This window comes from Leptidea sinapis, chromosome 4 (genome assembly GCF_905404315.1).
Source record: "Leptidea sinapis chromosome 4, ilLepSina1.1, whole genome shotgun sequence".
In the NCBI taxonomy this organism is placed as follows: Eukaryota; Metazoa; Arthropoda; class Insecta; order Lepidoptera; family Pieridae; genus Leptidea; species Leptidea sinapis.
In genome coordinates this window covers 5773916-5792983 of record NC_066268.1, presented here as the reverse complement: position 1 = coordinate 5792983, position 19068 = coordinate 5773916, and the positions used below count along the sequence as shown (strand labels likewise).

Sequence of the window (19068 nt, the reverse complement as noted above, 5' to 3'; positions counted from 1 at the left end):
TGTAATATATGTTCAGGAGCATGACGCATGGACCAGCCATCGCCTCACTCGAATTATTTCAAATAATATTATGATGTTCTATTTTTCAGCTTCGTTTACTATTTAAGGTATTTTTATGCAAATATTTTATGTGAATTTACAAGCTAGATTTTTATTGAATTATATAGAAGTAATATAACAGTGCACACCAAAGAGGTTACAACTTACAAGTCTTAAAAACCACTTTTGCTCAGACTTTATTAAATTGACCTATAAACGTCATCGAAGAAATTTCCATTTTTATTGAGTTGCACTTTATTGAAATGATCGTCTCTTGGAAACGAGTTATTGTTATGCATGCATTATGGACGATAATAGAAATACATAATATTTCTCGCAAGAATAACTTTGGTACCAATTTATTCCATTTGAAAAAAGATTTAAATCGCTATAAATAATCATAATATAAAGTCTTCATTTCGTAAGTTTTACAAAGTCACGTGTAAGCTCGTAATATTGTTATTTATAACATTTTAAATAGTAATGGATTTTGGTAAAATAATATATAATTCAATTTTTAACAGACTTGAAAAGGAGGAGATTCTCAATTCAATCGGTATTTTTTTTATTATGATACGCTGAGATTTATGATCAGATTTACGTAATTTGTCTTTAGTTCGATGCGGAATAGATGCCATTTGGTCCCTTTGGGCTTGGCACCGACTTCAATAGGTAGCACATATAAATAATGGTATTTTATTAATATTAAAGTTAAAGGTTTGCATAAGTGGTGTATTAAATTTAATTTTTATAAAGTTATTTTATACTCTTTAGTACAGTTTTTGGGGTCGGTTTTCTTAAACGTATTTTTTTTTATTTATTTCTGTATTCTGCGTCTTGGCAATACTTCTTTCAACAATGATTCAATGTGCTGACTAAATATACTAATATATAAAATGTAATACGTACATCATAATATTTATTTTATTTTAAATTAGTAACCAACTGCAAATGAGACTTAACCTCTTATGTCTCCATCTAAGACGGACTTCCCTAGTACAAGTGATCGAGAGTACGATTAACAGAGCACTTAATACCAATAATTGAAGCAATTTTAATTTTCCCATGGTCTATGGTTCGAGTTTATAGAGGGGTGCACCAGTCCAGATATAGCACGTGGCTACCCGCGTTTTATGAAACACTTAAATATGGACTGGCTTGATGTATTTCATTGCTCTATTTATGACCCCAAGTTTCTTCGCAGCAAGCAAATCTCACTTTGCCTTTTAAACAGAGGAATTGGCGATAGTTTTATTTATATTTTTACATATCCTTATTATATTTATTTTGATATTAGCCTTTATTATGTAACAATGACACATTTTTACACAAATTATCTTGCCTCAAACTAGGCATAGCCTGGTATGAGTACAAGACAACGATATATTTAATACAATATACATACTTAGACAAACATAAATACATATAAACATCCATGACTCGGAAACAAACACCCATATTCATCAAATTAATGTACCTGCCTACCTACCACCCGGGATTGGAACCCTGGACCTCTAGCTTAGTAGGTAGGGTCACTAACCACTTGGCTATAAAGGTCGTCTATAAATATACCAGCTGATTTAGAGACAAACACACACCGTGATGGCAAGCGTCCTGATGGAATAGCCCTCATCTATCAATAATCAAAGTATTTAAAAATTTAATTACAAGATATATTGTAATAAAAAAAAATTATATTGCTATATATACTCTAGAAATAGCATAAACGATTTCCTTAATGATACCATGAATGAAGCGAACAACCTCAGCCTCTTTAATTATAAATGTATAAACATCTATATTGAACAATATTACAATATCCATAATTTTATAAAAAATAAGCCCGCTGAATTTCTTGTGCCGGTTCTTCTCAGGTCTGAGGCAGTCTATTTTGAATGGGTGGTAGTTTTTGACGTTCAGTAAGTTATTTTAAATCCTATTTTGAATAAAAATATTTTAATTTGAAACTGTTCCGCGTAAAGTTCGCAACACTTCATACATGTGGCGATTTCGATGAATAAATTATTTGTGAAATTTTGACATAATGAAGTAATTTGACGAACACATCGGACAGCAGTTCAGCGTAAAACGTATTAACATCTCAATCACTTCATCGTTTGTAAGCGATAATAATGAACTTGTTCTCAATTAGAGAGATTATACAAATTGTGCTTTAGCCAATTTCCTATTACACATAAATTACATAATAATTTTAATATCATTTTCAACGTATTTTGCTACTAATTAATGTTATAGTAACCGATTTTTACGACCAAATCGGCTAGTTTGAGAGATTCCACTAATATTTTTTTTAAATATTTGATCTTAAATAATTTTTTATGTTTGATATTTGGCTGGAAAACTTAAGTTCGATGGCCTCAATACAGCTTCTCAAGGAGTAGGTCTCAAAATGGATATGGACAAGACGAAGATCATGTCAAATGTCCATGTCACACCTACTCCCATAAGAATTGGGAACTGTACTCTCGAAATTGTCGACGAGTGCGACTACCTCGGATAAACAATCTTGTTAGGCAGGTCCAATTTAGCGAAAGAGGTCACTCGTCGAATCCAACTCTGATGGGCAGCGTTCAGTACCTAAGCTCCGTAAAATCTTCTCGTCCCAAATACCGCAGTGTCTGAAGACGAAGGCTCATGGTCGCTCAGAGGGCAATGGAGAGGGCTATCAGAGTTTCCCTGCGAGATCGGATCAGAAATGAAACATAGCCCAAGTGTATGCGAAACTGAAGTGGCAGTGGGCAGGGCACATAGTCCTCAAATGGCAACCATGTGCCGACAAGACGAAGTAGTTGGTAGGACACGCCACAAGATGGACCGACGAATTGGTAAAGATCGCCGGAATACGTTGGATGAGGGCAGCGCAGGACCGATCGTCGTGGCAATCTTTGTGGGAGGCCTTTTTCCAGCAGTGGACGTCTTCCTGCTGAAATGATGATGATAAATAATGATCCCAGAGATGAGGAACATCACTTTGACATAACAAATTGTTAAGGGCTTTTTTGTCACAGCCATAATGTATGTTTTTGTATATTTTGTGTCATTCAAGCAGTAGCATATAATATTTATTTCAATTAATTTAAAAGGCATTTTATATATTATGAATAATATCTTAATATATATAAATTACGTGACCTAAACTAATGAACGGATTTAAATGGGGATTACTTCATGGAGTGCAGTTTAGTCCAACTTGAGAGATAGGATAGTTTTTAATTCGATTTGGGACTCATAATTATTTTTATTTCCAATATTTATTTTGTATGGACATATTTTCTATGAGAGAATGTATTGACGCATGGTTTGACAGTTCTGCTGTGAAACAATTTCATTATAACAACAGGGAGCATATTTTAGGAAATAGTTCTTGATGTTATGAAATATTATTGACAAATTCATAAAAAATTGTATTTTATTTATTATCTACAGAACAACGTCTGTCGAGTCAGCTAGTATTTATATATTATTAAAGTTCATACTGAGAACTTTAATTATGTTAATATATAGATTCTAATGACGATTTTAAAAAATTTCAGCAACGGGGCAGCAGCTGACTTTCCCATCAGACCAGAGACTCTTGCAAGAGCTGGTACATCACTCGAAGACCAAGCGCAGCAGCTCATCGCCGACAAACTGTGGAACTTCGCGACCTCCCGTTCTTTGAGATACAGAATGTGGGATAACGCTGATGTTGTCATTTCTGGCAAACAGGATAAGGATGGAAGTCTTGGCGTTGGTAAGTCAGACATTTGAAGCTTCATTGAAGTGATAATAATACCCACTAGGATGTTAAAGAAAACAAATTCAATTGTTTTTATTTAAAATAGAATGTGACATCACTTATTGAAAGTCAAAAACTACCACCCATTCCAAAAATAATACCTCAGACCTGAGAAGAACGGGCGCAACATACTCAGCGGGTTTTTTTTAATCAAAAAAATAAGATTACAAAGCAGTATTGTTCAATTAAACTTATTATTTAATAGCCTGAGGGCGGTCGCTTCATTCCCAATCTGTTGTATCTTTGAGAAGGCCATTTATGTTATAGTAACCTTTACCACACGAACGTTTTTTAACAATTCTTTTAATAACATAATATTTTTGATTCGAACTGGGATCTTGTTGTAAAAGCATATACATCTGCCCACTAAAGATTTACTAACTCGACTAGGCATTATCAATGCATTAGCAAATTAATTTATGTGCCTATGAATATATATTACAATATCAAGAATATATTGCGAAGCCACAGTCCAGATGTAAATTTTTTAAAATTTTGATCTCAATGATTCTTTAGGACCTTTAAAAAGAGCGATTAGCCTTCTTCTGCAGCACAAATATTGTATTAATATTGGCCCCGTTGCCCCATAGCAATATACCATAGGACATAATACTATGAAAATAACTAAAAGAGTCGCGCCGTATCTGTCCGTTAATTGTATAGTGTCTAAGATAATTTATGTGTCTAAAGGCCGTTCCCAATATTCAGTCTATCTCCGGTTGTGGCCTACTTGCGATAAAAAATCGTAACTATCGTTGACTTTTCTGTCCCAATAAACTTATCGACGGTAACTCACCTTATCCGTACATGCTGTCTGTCAATGGGACGACGTACAGCTTACCAGCGTTCACGCGTCCCAATATAAGGCAATAAGAATGACTTACCGGGTATATTGGGATTGCTTTAGATTACTGACAGCTCATTACTGACAGAAGGTAGTAATTTATCTCTATGTATAGATAGTATATTGGGAACAGCCTTAAATAGAGCCTCTCGCTTGCTATTGAGTGTCAAGATGCCACGCACACAAGCATCTAATAGTTGCCGCAATAAAAAGCTATTGTTCTTAAGTAGTGCGGTAACTAGTTGAAGCATAGCTGAGACCAATCCTTAATCTAAGATTTGATGTTTATTTCAAACTGTTTTAACAGATATGACAGATGTCGAACGATCCCTAAAAAGGCTTTTATGATATTTATTAACAAAATATTGATAATGAACGAAGGGTAAATAAATGAGAATGAATTATTTGATATCGTATTAATTAAATCAAAGTTAATTAAGTACTCATATATCATATATGTTCGCAGTAGAGTGTGTATTAATTCAAAATGTTTAGTACTTATTTTGATGATACAATATTTATTTTATAAAGCGGTAGAATAGTGGAATTTTATCAGTGGGAAGCGCCTTTTCTAAGCAGTAATATAACATTATATAATATTATTATTATATTAGTGTTATATTATATAATATAACAAGTGTTATTGTTTTTCGGTTTAATGGGACCCAGGTTACCAGAGGGAGGCTCCTTTGCACAGGATGCCGGCTAGATTATGGGTACCACAACGGCACCTATTTCTGCTATGAAGCAGAAATGTGTGCAAGTGAGACTTAATTTCTTATGTCTCAAGGTGACGAGCGCAATTGTAGTGCCGCTCAGAATTTTTGTTTTTTTTTTCAAGAATCCTGAGTGGCACTGCATTGTAATGGGCAGGGCGTTTCAATTACCATCAGCTAAACGTCCGGCTCGTCTCGCCCTTTATGTTCATAAAAAAGGGAGCCGTAGCTAGTGAAATTACTGGGAAAATGAGACTTAACATATTATGTCTCAACGTGAAGAGTTCAACCTCGGTGCAAGTCAGAATATTGGTTTCGTAGTTTTAGTATTTTACAGGCTCGGACATAGGATGTGTTGTCAGAAAAAAAATTAAGAAAACGGTTGTCCCTAAAGGCCATCTAAATTCCCGACAATTCAATACCTAAACGCTTCAAATTGTAATTATGATGATTTTGAGATCTTCAAACTCAAAGAGATAGCTGGTATCTTCGAGTCTGATAAAAGTTAAATAAAATCCTATTTTATAAATTTAAACTGCAATTACTTTCGAATGAATAAACCGATTTTCAGGCAGTTTTCAATCGACCGGTGAAGCCGTTTAAAAACTATTTCAATAAAAACCACATTTAAAAACGTTGAGATCTAATTACAACTAGATTATCGAAAGACGGAGTAAAACAAATAACTTACCAATTTTTGAAACATCTCGGTGTAATTTGAAAATTCATTCTGAAAATGTTGTCTGACAAAAGTTTAATAAAACACTATTATTTGAATTTTCAATCGGCATTAGCTATTGAATCAATGAAATAATTTTCACGCTGTTGGGGACATTCAACGCGGTTTTTGTAGCTTTAAGTTTCCATTGATCGAACTCGAAATTTCGAAGTGATTCCGAAAAAACACTTTTTCGGTTTTCTTTCGTCATAACTCACGAACGAGTCAACCGATTTTGACTGGCTTGTAAGCGATCAACGTGGTTTTTTGATGTTAAAAGCTGATTAGTTTTTCGAATCAGCAGTTTTAAAGTAATTCCAAAAAACCACATATAAAAATATTTTTTTGTAGTTTTTTTTAAGATATCTTAAAATGTACCGGTCTGAATCGGTGCGAATTGTATTCAAAATCTAAGTTTGGTCAAGCTGTTCAAAAGATATAAGAGAGGTTTACATATATCCATAGACATAGATACATACAGACGTACGGACACCATCACGGGAATAGTCAGGCCAACTTCCTAGAACCTTAAAAAGCCGAGATCTGATGGAACCTCGATTTTCGAAAAATAGTGTAAAACCAATAACTTCCCGATTTTTTAAAATTTTCGATTCTCTCAGCGGGAAGTTAAAAATTACTTGCATACATTGAATATTAATACTTTTTTTAAATCCTTTTTGTATATTTGTATGCTATTGATATGGATTGGAAGTAGTTATGATAATATGTGTCACGGAATTATTAAATCGTTTAATAACAAATTTACATACACGAATATTGTACAAACTTAATTAAAGTGTTCCAATTTAGAATGGAGTATTGATATTTTCCAGCGAATATCACCGCCTACGTCATACTGTGCCGTTTTTAATTTAACTAACCGAGCTTTCAGCGAAAATGTAATACGTCAGAGCGTAACAAATTACGTGAAATTTTTGAAGTTATACTTTTTAAGGCGCGTTATGAAAAAAATGATGAGAGAGAATACAAAAGTGACAGGGTGAAGTTGGTGCCTAAAATTTTCTGACGTTTGCGACATTCGTTATTTGTTTTTGGTTTCGTCTTCCATTATTAGAACAGGCTAAGGGTTCAAGCCCATAGCGAATACGGCTGATTCGCTATATTTTAATAATTAAGTGTTAAAGCCATCTTTGCAAGATTCTTACAATATTGTTTTTCTACAACCGTAGAAAAGCAGGAGGAATAAATAATTTCAAGGATTTTTGCTTTGTTACGCCAAAGAAGTATAACTTATTACGTGCATACAAAAGTACGCAAATGCTTCTTATTTATATATTTTTAGCATCCTTTGATTTACAATTCAGTTTAACATCCTGATGATTGAGTCAGTCGAATCCAGCTAAGGCAATTTTTAACGGAAGTTTTTGCCTTTTTTGGAATGGTTAGGGAATAATTTTACTCGAATTGCTTTATTCATCAAAATAAAAGTATTAGCATTTATGTGGTTAAATACAATATTCATATATATCGTACACAAAAATGACAATTTATATTAAGTACGTAAAAAAATGATTACTTCAGAACTATTACAATTATTTTATATTAAAAAGTTTATCGCTCAGAAAAATATATTTACTTTTTATAAAATAATTCAATTCTTAAAACCATTTTTAACAGCTTTGAACATGATATATTGGATGCAGCACCTCACAAACAAATTTGTTATGTATATTACAGCCAATTTAAAATAATCTATTTGATTTAAAAGTGCGGCCGTTGAGTTTCTGGTATGTTCTTCTCACGATCTCTAATTTTTCTGATCATATGATAGGTTCAGTAATAAAAATGAAATATTTATAATCATGATCCAAAAGCGGTCAGTTTAATCCTATTAGAATAAAGCTTTAAAGAAATTTGCTAAATTTATTTTGCCTGTCCTTCTAAGGCCAGTTAAATGGGTGACAGATCCATCTAAGTTAAGTCAATAGTTTTTTTTTAATACAAGTGGAGGCAAATAGGCTAGAGACTGACGTGATAGGAAGACGTGAACAATTTTTTTTTAAAAGCAATTTGTTATTTTTTAAAGAGATACCCCTCACTTCTGGGATTATATATACAAAAAATTAAATTCGAAAACAAAATTTATGAATTCTGTTATTAAACCCAGCAGTGAGGGTTATCTCTTTAAAAAATAACAAATTGTTTAGATTTGAAAGAGCGACATCTCCAGTCAATTTCCTAATATGCAAATATTGGGGTTGAGCAGGTTATCAAATGTAAAGTAGATCCTGATGATGAAGCCATAACCTGAGAATTGAACAAAGCATACAAAATTTAATAACAATACGTCACGTACGTTGGAAGAGCGCTCACATGGAACGCGAGAAGTCGCGGGTTCGAGTCCAGCACCGTTCATTAATTTTGTTTTCAAATTTAATTTGGTAGAGGTACACCCAATTCGCAACACTAGAAGTCCAGAATTGAGTTGCCAGTGATTTAAATATTCAACCAGAATTTGTTCAATTATTGTTTAATTTCATTTCTAAATTTTCAGGTGTTTCCATTAAAGCACCAAAGGCTATTGAAAGTGGTAGACAACGCAACAAGAACATCGGGCCGTTCATTGCCGCAGCTGCCCTCAAGTTCGGTCTGCTCGGCGCTTTGACATTCAAAGGCCTCTACTTCATGGTCGGAAAGGCCCTGCTTATCTCCAAGATTGCTCTGCTCTTAGCGACCATCATCGGCCTCAAAAAGTTGTTCCAACCTCAGGTGATCGATTAGGGTATTTATATGCATGAAGGGATAAAATTTCGGAGACTGGCTGAGAAATATGTATATCTGGTTCCATAGAGGAAATTCATTTTAATTGCTGTTTTAATTTAAATAATAAATAGTAAATTCTTTAATGCCATACAATACATTACAAATATGAAATGAATTATTAGGCTACGCGATGAAACAATAGGCAAAAGGAAAAAGCTCAGCTTCACCTGACATGGAATCATGGATTTATGTTTCCATGCAGCGCTGTTTTTCAGCCCTCCTCGCTAAGATTTTGAGTGGATGTACTGTGGCTCCCCGATTACCTACTTAAGCTATCTTTTTTTTTTATAAGATGTAATATTTAAAAAAAAAAAAGTGTTCTTATTACCCTTGCAAGTGTGTGTGTGTATGTGTTTGCGTGTGTGCGCGAGTGTGGCCGTGTGTTTCTGGAATTTCCAGTAGATGTGGTTCAAATTCTCCGCAGCAAGTTGCTTTTTTAGTAGAGGAAAAATTATTTAAAATTAAAGACTAGATCTATCCATGAGGAAGAAAAGTGTCTCAGACCTGAGATAAACAGTATCACAAAACTTTCCGGAGATATTTTTCATTGAGACAAACTACTGACTTTGAGTAAAACGAAAGACGAAAGTAAACGTTTTAAACACTGACCTCTTCTATTACCACTGGACTGGCGGCTGTCAAAGTACTTTTGTGCCTGTTTGATATTCGCCATTTTTGTGCTGTTGGCCATAGCGAGAGTCTGCGGTACTAAAACTAGTGATGACAACCTCAGCAAATATCGATAGATGGTGGGAAATTATTTACAAAAAAATTGTGTACTTTATAACGTTGATTCTTGAAGTATAAATAACACGAAAAACGAACGGTCTATATTGTATAGAACGTCATTGTTTAAATTAACAGTGGGAGGCTCCTTTGAACTGGAAGCCGGCTAGATTATGGGTTCCACAACGGCGCCTATTTCTGCCGTGAAGGAGTATTGTGTAAGCATTATTGTATTTCGGTCTGAAGGGCGCCGTAGCTAGTGAAATTACTGGGCAAATGAGACTTAACATCTTATGTCTCATGGTGACGAGCACAACTGTAGTGCCGCTCAGAATTTGGGTTTCAATCAATTACCTTCAAATGAACATCCTAATCGTCTCGTCCCTAATTTTCTTAAAAAAAAAATAACAGACTGTAAGGTAACGTAAATTAGTTTTTTGTAGAGAGTGATTACTTCAGTCATCAGCAGTGAGCTCACGTCATTATAAGTGATTAGTCACAAATTAAGGCAAATATATAGGTTGAAATTTAATATTACACTTTTCAACGAAAAAGATTCACTTACAAGTAATGCCATTACAGTGAACAAGCCATCCATTCTAACTTGAAACAGCCATTGTCCCTTACTATACACAGACAATTCAATATAAAATGACTTTCCTCAGTAGGAACCGCGCTTTCAAATAGAATTTCTATTGAGAGTACAGTTCGAAAAGGACTTATTGAATTTCTCGTCAGTCTTGCATGAAAGCATGTGCATGATTAAATCAAATTTACTACAAATACGTCTTTTATTCATTACCTTTTTCAATATACTTAATATATGTTGTATTTTATCTAAGCATGAATAATTTGTTAAGAAATTATGCTATTTTTGCATGCGACTAATATATGGAACCTATTTGACACTGTTTGACACATTTCTCTGTTTAATAAACTTGCGATTACGCATTACTTTTCATTGGTAATTCTTAAATTATTAACAAAATAAATAATACTCAAGATCATTGATTCAATATGTGACAACAGTTAGGCTCGGTTGCACCAACTACAGTAACACACATGTTTGGGCCACTATCGCAAGAAATCGCCAAAATCGCGCATAATTGAAACCATTTCTTGACATTTAAAGCTTTTATTTTGACAAAAAAATATTGTATATATACAGAATAAACGAAGAAAACCTCATTTTTTTACATCATCAGTTCAAGAAGGCGTTACTTTGCGGAAATCCATAATTATCCAAATATAAAATCACTCAAATACCCCTTACTTTTACAATTGGAGCCATGCTAATAATTCAATCTAAACAAAAATTGTACGAAAATTTATGAATCGTACACCAATATTATTTAACATGACATAGTTTTGTAAGTTTTGTAAAGAAAATTGTGTTATGTTTGTAATAAATTAAAATGCTTCTAATTCTGAATTAAAACTATGGCTATCTTGTGTGAGAGAGGTAACCTAGCCTTAAGTAAAAAAGGAGTTGCACCATTTGACAATATATATACGTTAGTTTATATTTTAAACACAATTTTTATATCAATGAATAAACTAACTGTAAACTAGATTGTACTGGAATATAATTGACATTTAGAAATCAACTTATTGATACTAAAAAGCGTTGAAAATTTATTGAAGTAGGCGTTTTCTTGCGGAAATCCATAATTATACAAATGATTTAAGATTTCTTTAGTGTTAATTCCGCCAATATTTGTCTTTAAACAATTCGACACGTGTTTCGCCTCTACACAAGGCATCCTCAGGACGTGTTGTCTCACCAAAATCTGGCACGAGACTGATTTTCAGTCTTACACTATTTTAAATTCAAATTTATTAAGATTTATTTTCTATTTTTAGTGGGATTTTCTATAAAAGCGTATTTTTTTAGTTTTATTTAAACTATTATTTATTTTATAGATAATGCCTGAACAGTGACTGGTACTTTATTATAAAAGTGTATACATTTGGTGGATGATGTTTTAAATTAATACACTATCTTTATTTCTGCACTATTGTACGTTTTACCTTTAAAGCCACAGTCATCTGTCTTCACTGTATATAATGCAAAAAAAATGTGAATATTTCTATCTCCTTCTCATGTCCAAGTTACGTCAGTTGGTGCTGGAGCTGCTTCGATGACAGTAAACGTCGCAAATATGTCGTTCTCAGTGAGTCTTACATCTTTGTGCCATTGTTGCTTGTGTTGCTTGGTGTCGACACGCGCAAAGAATGTACAAAGTACTATCTTCTCGCCTCAATAGGGCTACTGGCAACCCAAGCGCTGGCAGCAATTTCGGTCAACGGATCAGCCTAGCTATAGAACGTGGAAATGCTGCCAGTATTCTTGGTACGCTTCCCTGTAATGATACTTTTGATTTAATGTAATCATAGTGTTGTAAATATAGTTATAAGATTTGTTTAAAGGAATTATAAAAGGATAAATAGTCGAATACATTTCAGATCATCAAAAAGGACTAAATCATATGGTGAAAGGATCTGATGGAGATGATTGGAAAACGGTTACTAACATCAGCTTCTAACAAACCAAATGGCAAAGTTAAGAATTAAATCACTGTAACTCGAGTAATAGGCAAGTTAATCACTTGTGAACTTATTCGAGTCGTAAATTAAACTCTTTTGTGTTCATCAGTGACCATTTAGTATGTCGATATGCAATGGGTATTGTCTAAATAAAAAAAATATTGTCACTGGTGATCGCGTAAACAGTTGGGTTGAAGATGTAAAGGAGACACCTGGATTGTAGGAAGTAGAAATTGAATTAAATCTTAAATTTGCTATATACGAATTAGGAAACGAGTGTAAATAATTATTTATTTATTTATTTTAACCTAAGGAAGAGTATTCTAATTCACAAACAACTTAGACTAGATTAGATTAGACTTTTATGTCTTCTTATGGCACACAAGAATAATAATTCCGCCACCAATATTTAAGTGATCTTTGCGAATTAGAATGCCTATAATTCTACTAACTGTACAATAAAGCTAGTGTAAAAGATAATTTACTAATGGTTGTTATTTATTGCGGAATAAATAAATTATTCAAAATGTTGTATTTTACTAACCCATGACATTGTGAACGCAACAAGGGAGATGTACTTTATTTTCCTGTATTTACTGTTCATTTCTATTTTAACTACATAACTAACTTAACTACACTTTTTTTCAAACCTTGGAGGCAAGCTTCACTACACTCGCCAAGATCTTCTCAAATTTTTCTATTTCTTTCACGAAACAATTATTTTACAGCACCGTAAGTTAGTAAGAATCTGATATTCTCTTACTATGACTTTCTGTTTTCTAATAGTAAACCATCATTATAAAAGCTTGATTTTGTATAAATTTAATTTGTAACCAAAATTTATGAACGATGCGGGACTCGAACCCGCGACCTCACGGGTTACATCCGAGCGCTCTTACATCTGAGCCAACTTGGTATGTCTTGTTCAACTCTCAGGTTGTGGCTCCATCTACAGGATCTACTCTACAGTTCATAACCTGCTCAACCCCAATAATTCAATATTAGGAAATTGATGTCGCTCTTTCAAATCTAAACAATTTGTTATTTTCGGGATTCATTTATACAATTAATACCAGAAGTGAGTGATTTAACTTTAAAAATAACTAATTCTTAAGCTTGACTTTATCAATAATTCCTTAAAAATAATGTATGATATAAAAAAGGCTTTAGAGCATGAGCTATCAAGGGGCTTACATTAAAATACTCACTTGATTAGTAGAGGTCTCTATTAACGGCGCCTATTTCTGTCGTGAAGCAGTAATGTGTAAACATTATTATGTTTCAGTCTGAAGGGCGTCGGAAATTACTGGGCAAATGAGACTTAACATCTTAAGTCTCAATATAACGAGCGCAGTTGTAATACCACTCAGAATTTTTGGGGTTTTTCAAGAATCCTGAGCGGCACTGCCTTGTAATGGGCACGGCGTATCAATTACCATCAGCTGAACGTCTTGCTCGTCTTGTCCCTTATTTTCATAAAAAAAACTCTTACTAAGAATTTATAAAGATTTTACTAAAGTTAAAGCTCTTTTATCTCAAGATAAAACAATTAAAATAATTTCATTTAACCCCATTACTTTAATAGGAGAAATAATTGTAGTCAATGTTTGAAATAAAACAATTTAATTTGATCGCTGACAAATGTGAAAACTAACAAAATTTATATTTTATTTATTTGTCTGTCTCTTTTTACTGTCTTGCTTTTTCGTTTCATCGACTTTCAAATCACAACGATGCTAAAGAAGATTTCACTTCGAAAATAAAACGTTCAAGTCTTATGTAGGCTTTCAAAGGCTTCTTACAAATCAAACGATAATAACAAACGCTTTGAACTATACATATATTATGATCCTACTGATTAAGTTGTCCAGTCCTGTCAAGTTGTGTAAAATACTGACCTGTATTCGTAAAAATTATAGCTAGGTGAAAGAGAAAAGCTTTCGTGTTCACAAATAAAATGTACTATATGCTACCAGTATTATTAACAGCAACAAATGTTACGTTTACAGTAAAAGGACTCGTATCTATCTATTCCTACTCTCTCTATAACACACATCAAATCTTAGATGATTTACGGCCGTTTCCAATATACTATCTATATAATACAGATATAGATAAATTACTACCTTCTACTGTCAGTAGTTTGCTGTCAATAATCTGAAGCTATCCCAATATACCCGATAAGTCATTCTTATCGCCTTATATTGGGACGTGTGAATTGCAATTTCCATATTTATATCGCTGGTAAGCTAGACGTCGCCCCACTGACAGACAGTGTGTACGGATAGGGTAAGTTACCGTCGATAGGCTTATTACTTTAGCACGACAAACTACGTGTTACATTCGCGATATCTGTGTTACTTTGTTTTATTATGCGCGAGTTGCTGAAAATAGAGGTTAAAAGGTTGCCGCGTTTTTCGTCGTGTTCACAACTTCATTTTCTATTGTCTATTTAGACGTTTAAATTATTTAAGCCACAGACTTATAATTAACTAGCTTATAGACAAACACAGCAAGCAGCAAATGTAAGCTAAATTAATATTGTTACACTAACCGATCTTGTTTGACAAGTCAATAGCGAGTCACCACACATTGTATTAGCTGCTTAGTTTTACTAGTGGGAGGCTCCATTGCACAGGATGCCGGCTAGATTATGGGTACCACAACGGCGCCTATTTATGCCGTGAAGCAGTAATGTGTAAACGTTACTGTGTTTCGGTCTGTTCGGCGCAGTAGCTAGTGAAATTACTGGCCAAATGAGACTTAACATCTTATGTCTCTTATCTGCAATCTTAGAGAAGATCATTAATAAAAGACTTATTCTTTATCATAATAAATACAATATTATATTCGGATATAGTCGGCTATCAGTTCGGTTTTATACAAAATAAATCTACTGAAGGTGCAAAACAGCTTTGAGTACATTAATAGATAAGCAGCTAGATAAAGGGAATAAATGCCCCACTGTATACCTTGACCTAAAAAAGGCTTTCCACACAGTCTCTGTCGCTATCCTTGAACATAAACTGGAACATGTAGTTATAAGAGGTTCACCTCTTGCACTTTTTAAAGACTACCTATCAAACAGAAAACAGCGTGGGATGGTATAAGTACCCTAACATTACTTTCGGAGTTCCCCAAGGGAGAGTTCTAGGTCCAACACTCATTAATATTAACAACTTACTTTAAATAAATTAATACTAAATTATTTGTCGTATGCTGATGACACCGCCATTGTGTTTGCGGGGACAACCTGGGAAGCAATTCGTAGTGCCACTCATAAGGGCTGGTTGATCTCTGGTTAAACCACAATTTACTCACTTTAAATACACAAAAATACAAAGAAACGACATTTAAAGTTCACTAATATCGCTTCCTCAATTGTACCCTTCGATAAGTTTTTATAACAATAAAATGCACATCTAAGTGTCATCTGCCATTTTATCATAGTTCACACGTCACTTCGATGCACCATCTTCCACAGACAACATTGATACGCGAAACGCAGCAAATTCAAATTAATGAAATGTCATTCATTTCATTACATATATACCACTCTATTATTAAATCTACGCAACCATCTACAGACTTTAAAATATACAATACACACTACACTTGACCTAACAGTTTTAAGAGCTGCGCTTAATTAGTGACGGTAATATATTAGTTTTTCCTCTTATTCTTTATATGGTAAACGAATAGATAAGTGGAGGTAAATCTGATGTTATTCCTCTTTCTAACCATTTCAATTCACAGATCACGTGAGGTTCGACTCTAAATTTTTTCTTTAAATATGAATTATGACAAAATAAAACAGCCAACGTGCGGGCGCGTTAGTGCCTCTTTAAATCAAATCAAATCGAAATCACTTAATTCATGTAGGTCAAGGAAATGACACTTATGAATTTCAAAAGTTTTCTTTCCTTTTAATATTTACCGCCACTACGGAAAGGTTTGAGCTTTAATGGGAAGAAGTGGCAATAAACTGAAAGTTAAGAAAGGACATATTCTATTAAATTGGAAACAAAGTGAGATGATTTTTATTGCTCAGTTTTTTGTGGAATAGCACATACAAGCTTCTTAGGGGTAAGTGATTGCCTACACTCTCCTGCACTATAAGTATAAGAAGAATCACATGGGCATCGCCACATCTTGTTTTTACTTTTTAATTTTTATTTATAAGTCAGCGTGCATCTATCATAATCTATTATTTAAAAATTATTTTATAATGTTGTACGTTCCATTTATAGGCTAACTCAACATGCTTAATAGGTTTCATATACATTCTTTGTTTACAACTTAAACCTAAAGATATATTTTTTTAAATACAACATAAATAAAGCCACAAGCAAAACGCTAGTAAAAAAATAAAGTACTTACATAATAAACAAGAAAGCAAAAGAAGTGGTGTACGCATATAATTGTTATCTATGTACGCTATAATGAAAATCTTTAACTATTATTCATATACATACATCATTAAGTTCCACTTTTCTATATTTGTACAATTCAAAATTAAGTATTATATAATATAAAGTAAATATAATTCACAGGCTTATGACAGGTTTTATTATTTTATGAGCGTTCTGCAAAAAAGGGAAAACGCACGGGATTTCGTAAATTTCCTGTTGGCTAAATAGCGGTCCCTAGGGGTAAATGAATTACGTTTATGAAATACAACCTGCTCCTAAAAAGGTAAATTTAATATAACAAAGTAATATATTACATAAATAGTCAAGGGGATAAAGTCATATTATAAATTTGACTCCCTGCTGCGACAAATGCATATTTAACAGTTCAAATTACCTACAATATAACATCATCATCTTAGTATCCCTACTAATATTATAAATGTGAATGTAAATTTGTTTCTTACGCTTTCACGCCTTAACCACTCCACTGATTTCAATGAAATTTAATAAAGAGGGAGCTTTGAAAAGGAATAGGCAACCTTTTTTTTGCAAAAAATAAATAAATGGAGGGATTGAAATAGTGGATGAAAATTTGTATGGAATTACGTCTTTGCAATTTTTGATTACAGTCAGTTAGAAATTTTGTAACAGATCGCACCCTTACTGTAAGTCGTTAAGGAGTCCCATTGATCATAATATTTTTTTAAAGTACCCATGTCATATCGTCCTAGGAAAAATGCACAAAAAAGCAATTCCACAACTTGTACTTGGAAGAAAATTCCTTGAAAACCGCACTGTGGAGGACTACCACACATATAATTCGGTGGCAGGAATCAGGTTTTTCTTTTAATTAACGAGAAAGATCAACGCGTCTCTAAGAATATCCAATTGTGCCTTATTGGAGTCATTCTGACTGCTTCAGTCACAAATTAATTTACAACTCCAAAATTATTGAAATACAGCCATCAAGTTATTCAGACCGTTTCCATATAAATGCCTCAATTGCTTTAGGATTCATTTGGATTTAAATTAGTATGAAAGAGATGTGATTTCAAATCCTTTGACGGTCGTATTCGACTCTCATTCGCATGAATAAATACGTGTGTGTTCAATAGAATCAGATCTGAAAGAGTTCTTTTTATATAGTATTAAGTAAATAATAAAATTCTGAAGAGCCTAGTTGATAAAATCAAGTTCTGCTTGAAAGAAAAAGAAATATATTTATTTACCTTATACAATAACATAACTCATTGCAACAACACTTGGTAAACATCATGAAGTTACATTAGTTCGTAAAGGAGCTTTGACATGGGGAGAAAAACTGATAAGAAAATACTTTGGTAATCCTGACCTCTAAGCTAGGAGTCTCATGTACAAATTCTGGTAGGTGAAAGCTTTCTGTGATTAATATGCATGATGTGTCCGATTTATGAATGTTAATATTGTAATAATTATGTTTTATGAATGAATAATTTCCATGTTGTTTTGTAAGTAAGTATGAAGATATGACAATTTCTCGATATGGACACCCCATTGCAATTTAGAATCAATTTTTTTTTCAGAATAATGTAGAAGGAACTAAATCTAGGGCTACCTTATTTAGTTTAAACATTGCTTCAGTGACATATGTGACTGAGAAATTTATATATTAGTTTTGTCCACATTCAACAAGACATCATTTTTCGAAGAAATATTGTAAATAACATTGAATATATAATAAGCTACAGTAAATTTTAATTTAAATATTATTTTGTTGAATATAAATGATTAAACATGAGCAAATAATATTAAATCTGACTTTTTGTCAACTAGATATGGAAGATCATCAATATTCATTAGAAATATGAGCGGTCCCAGTATTTAACCTTGAGGCACCCCCGTTGTAAAGGAACCTGCAGATGTGACACAGTCTTTAGACATTATTTGCTCCTTAGGAGACAAACCAGACATTACGACATTCAAACATGTTTCAGAGACTCAATAGTTTCAATGGGTAACAAATTAACGTTTTGTATATTATAGATTAACTTATTATAACTAACAGATAATTTGTTATATTGTAAATAGTAAACTTCGGCAGAGTAATATTTTTAAATACAGATATATTTAAGGTTTATATATTTTTTCGTTATTTTATCAGAAAAATAACCTGACTTTTGAAGTGTTCACTGATCACGTGCACGACGCCGGAGGCTTCGATAAAGTAGATGGAGAGGAAGAAAATTTTAATAAGTACCCGTTCGACCATCCCTGATTGTAGAAAATAAATATTTGTATGGACATAATTGTTTTATTTGTGGTTTTCCTCTTACTGGTGTTATGTTTCCATATATTTCTTATTATTATTGCATAAAATGATGACTCTTCATTTGAAAATGCATCGAATAGCATAATAGAAAAGAAAATTTTTAATATAAAATTAAACATTTTACCAGTGGGAGGCTCCTTCGCACAGGATGTCAGATAGAATAGTACCACAACGG

At 33.1% G+C, this 19068-nt stretch overlaps 1 protein-coding gene across 1 annotated transcript in view; it reads left to right on the top strand.

The window, feature by feature from the left end:
- Positions 1 to 18845, top strand: part of LOC126979811 (uncharacterized) — a 33868-nt gene extending 15023 nt beyond the window's left edge. Inside the window, exons 3-5 of the mRNA XM_050829355.1 lie at positions 3594 to 3793; positions 8632 to 8846; positions 18726 to 18845. Coding sequence (XP_050685312.1) covers positions 3594 to 3793; positions 8632 to 8846; positions 18726 to 18839 — 529 coding nt within the window. The 3' untranslated portion in view covers positions 18840 to 18845. The remainder of the gene's footprint in view (positions 1 to 3593; positions 3794 to 8631; positions 8847 to 18725) is intronic.
- The last annotated feature ends 223 nt before the right edge of the window (positions 18846 to 19068 follow it).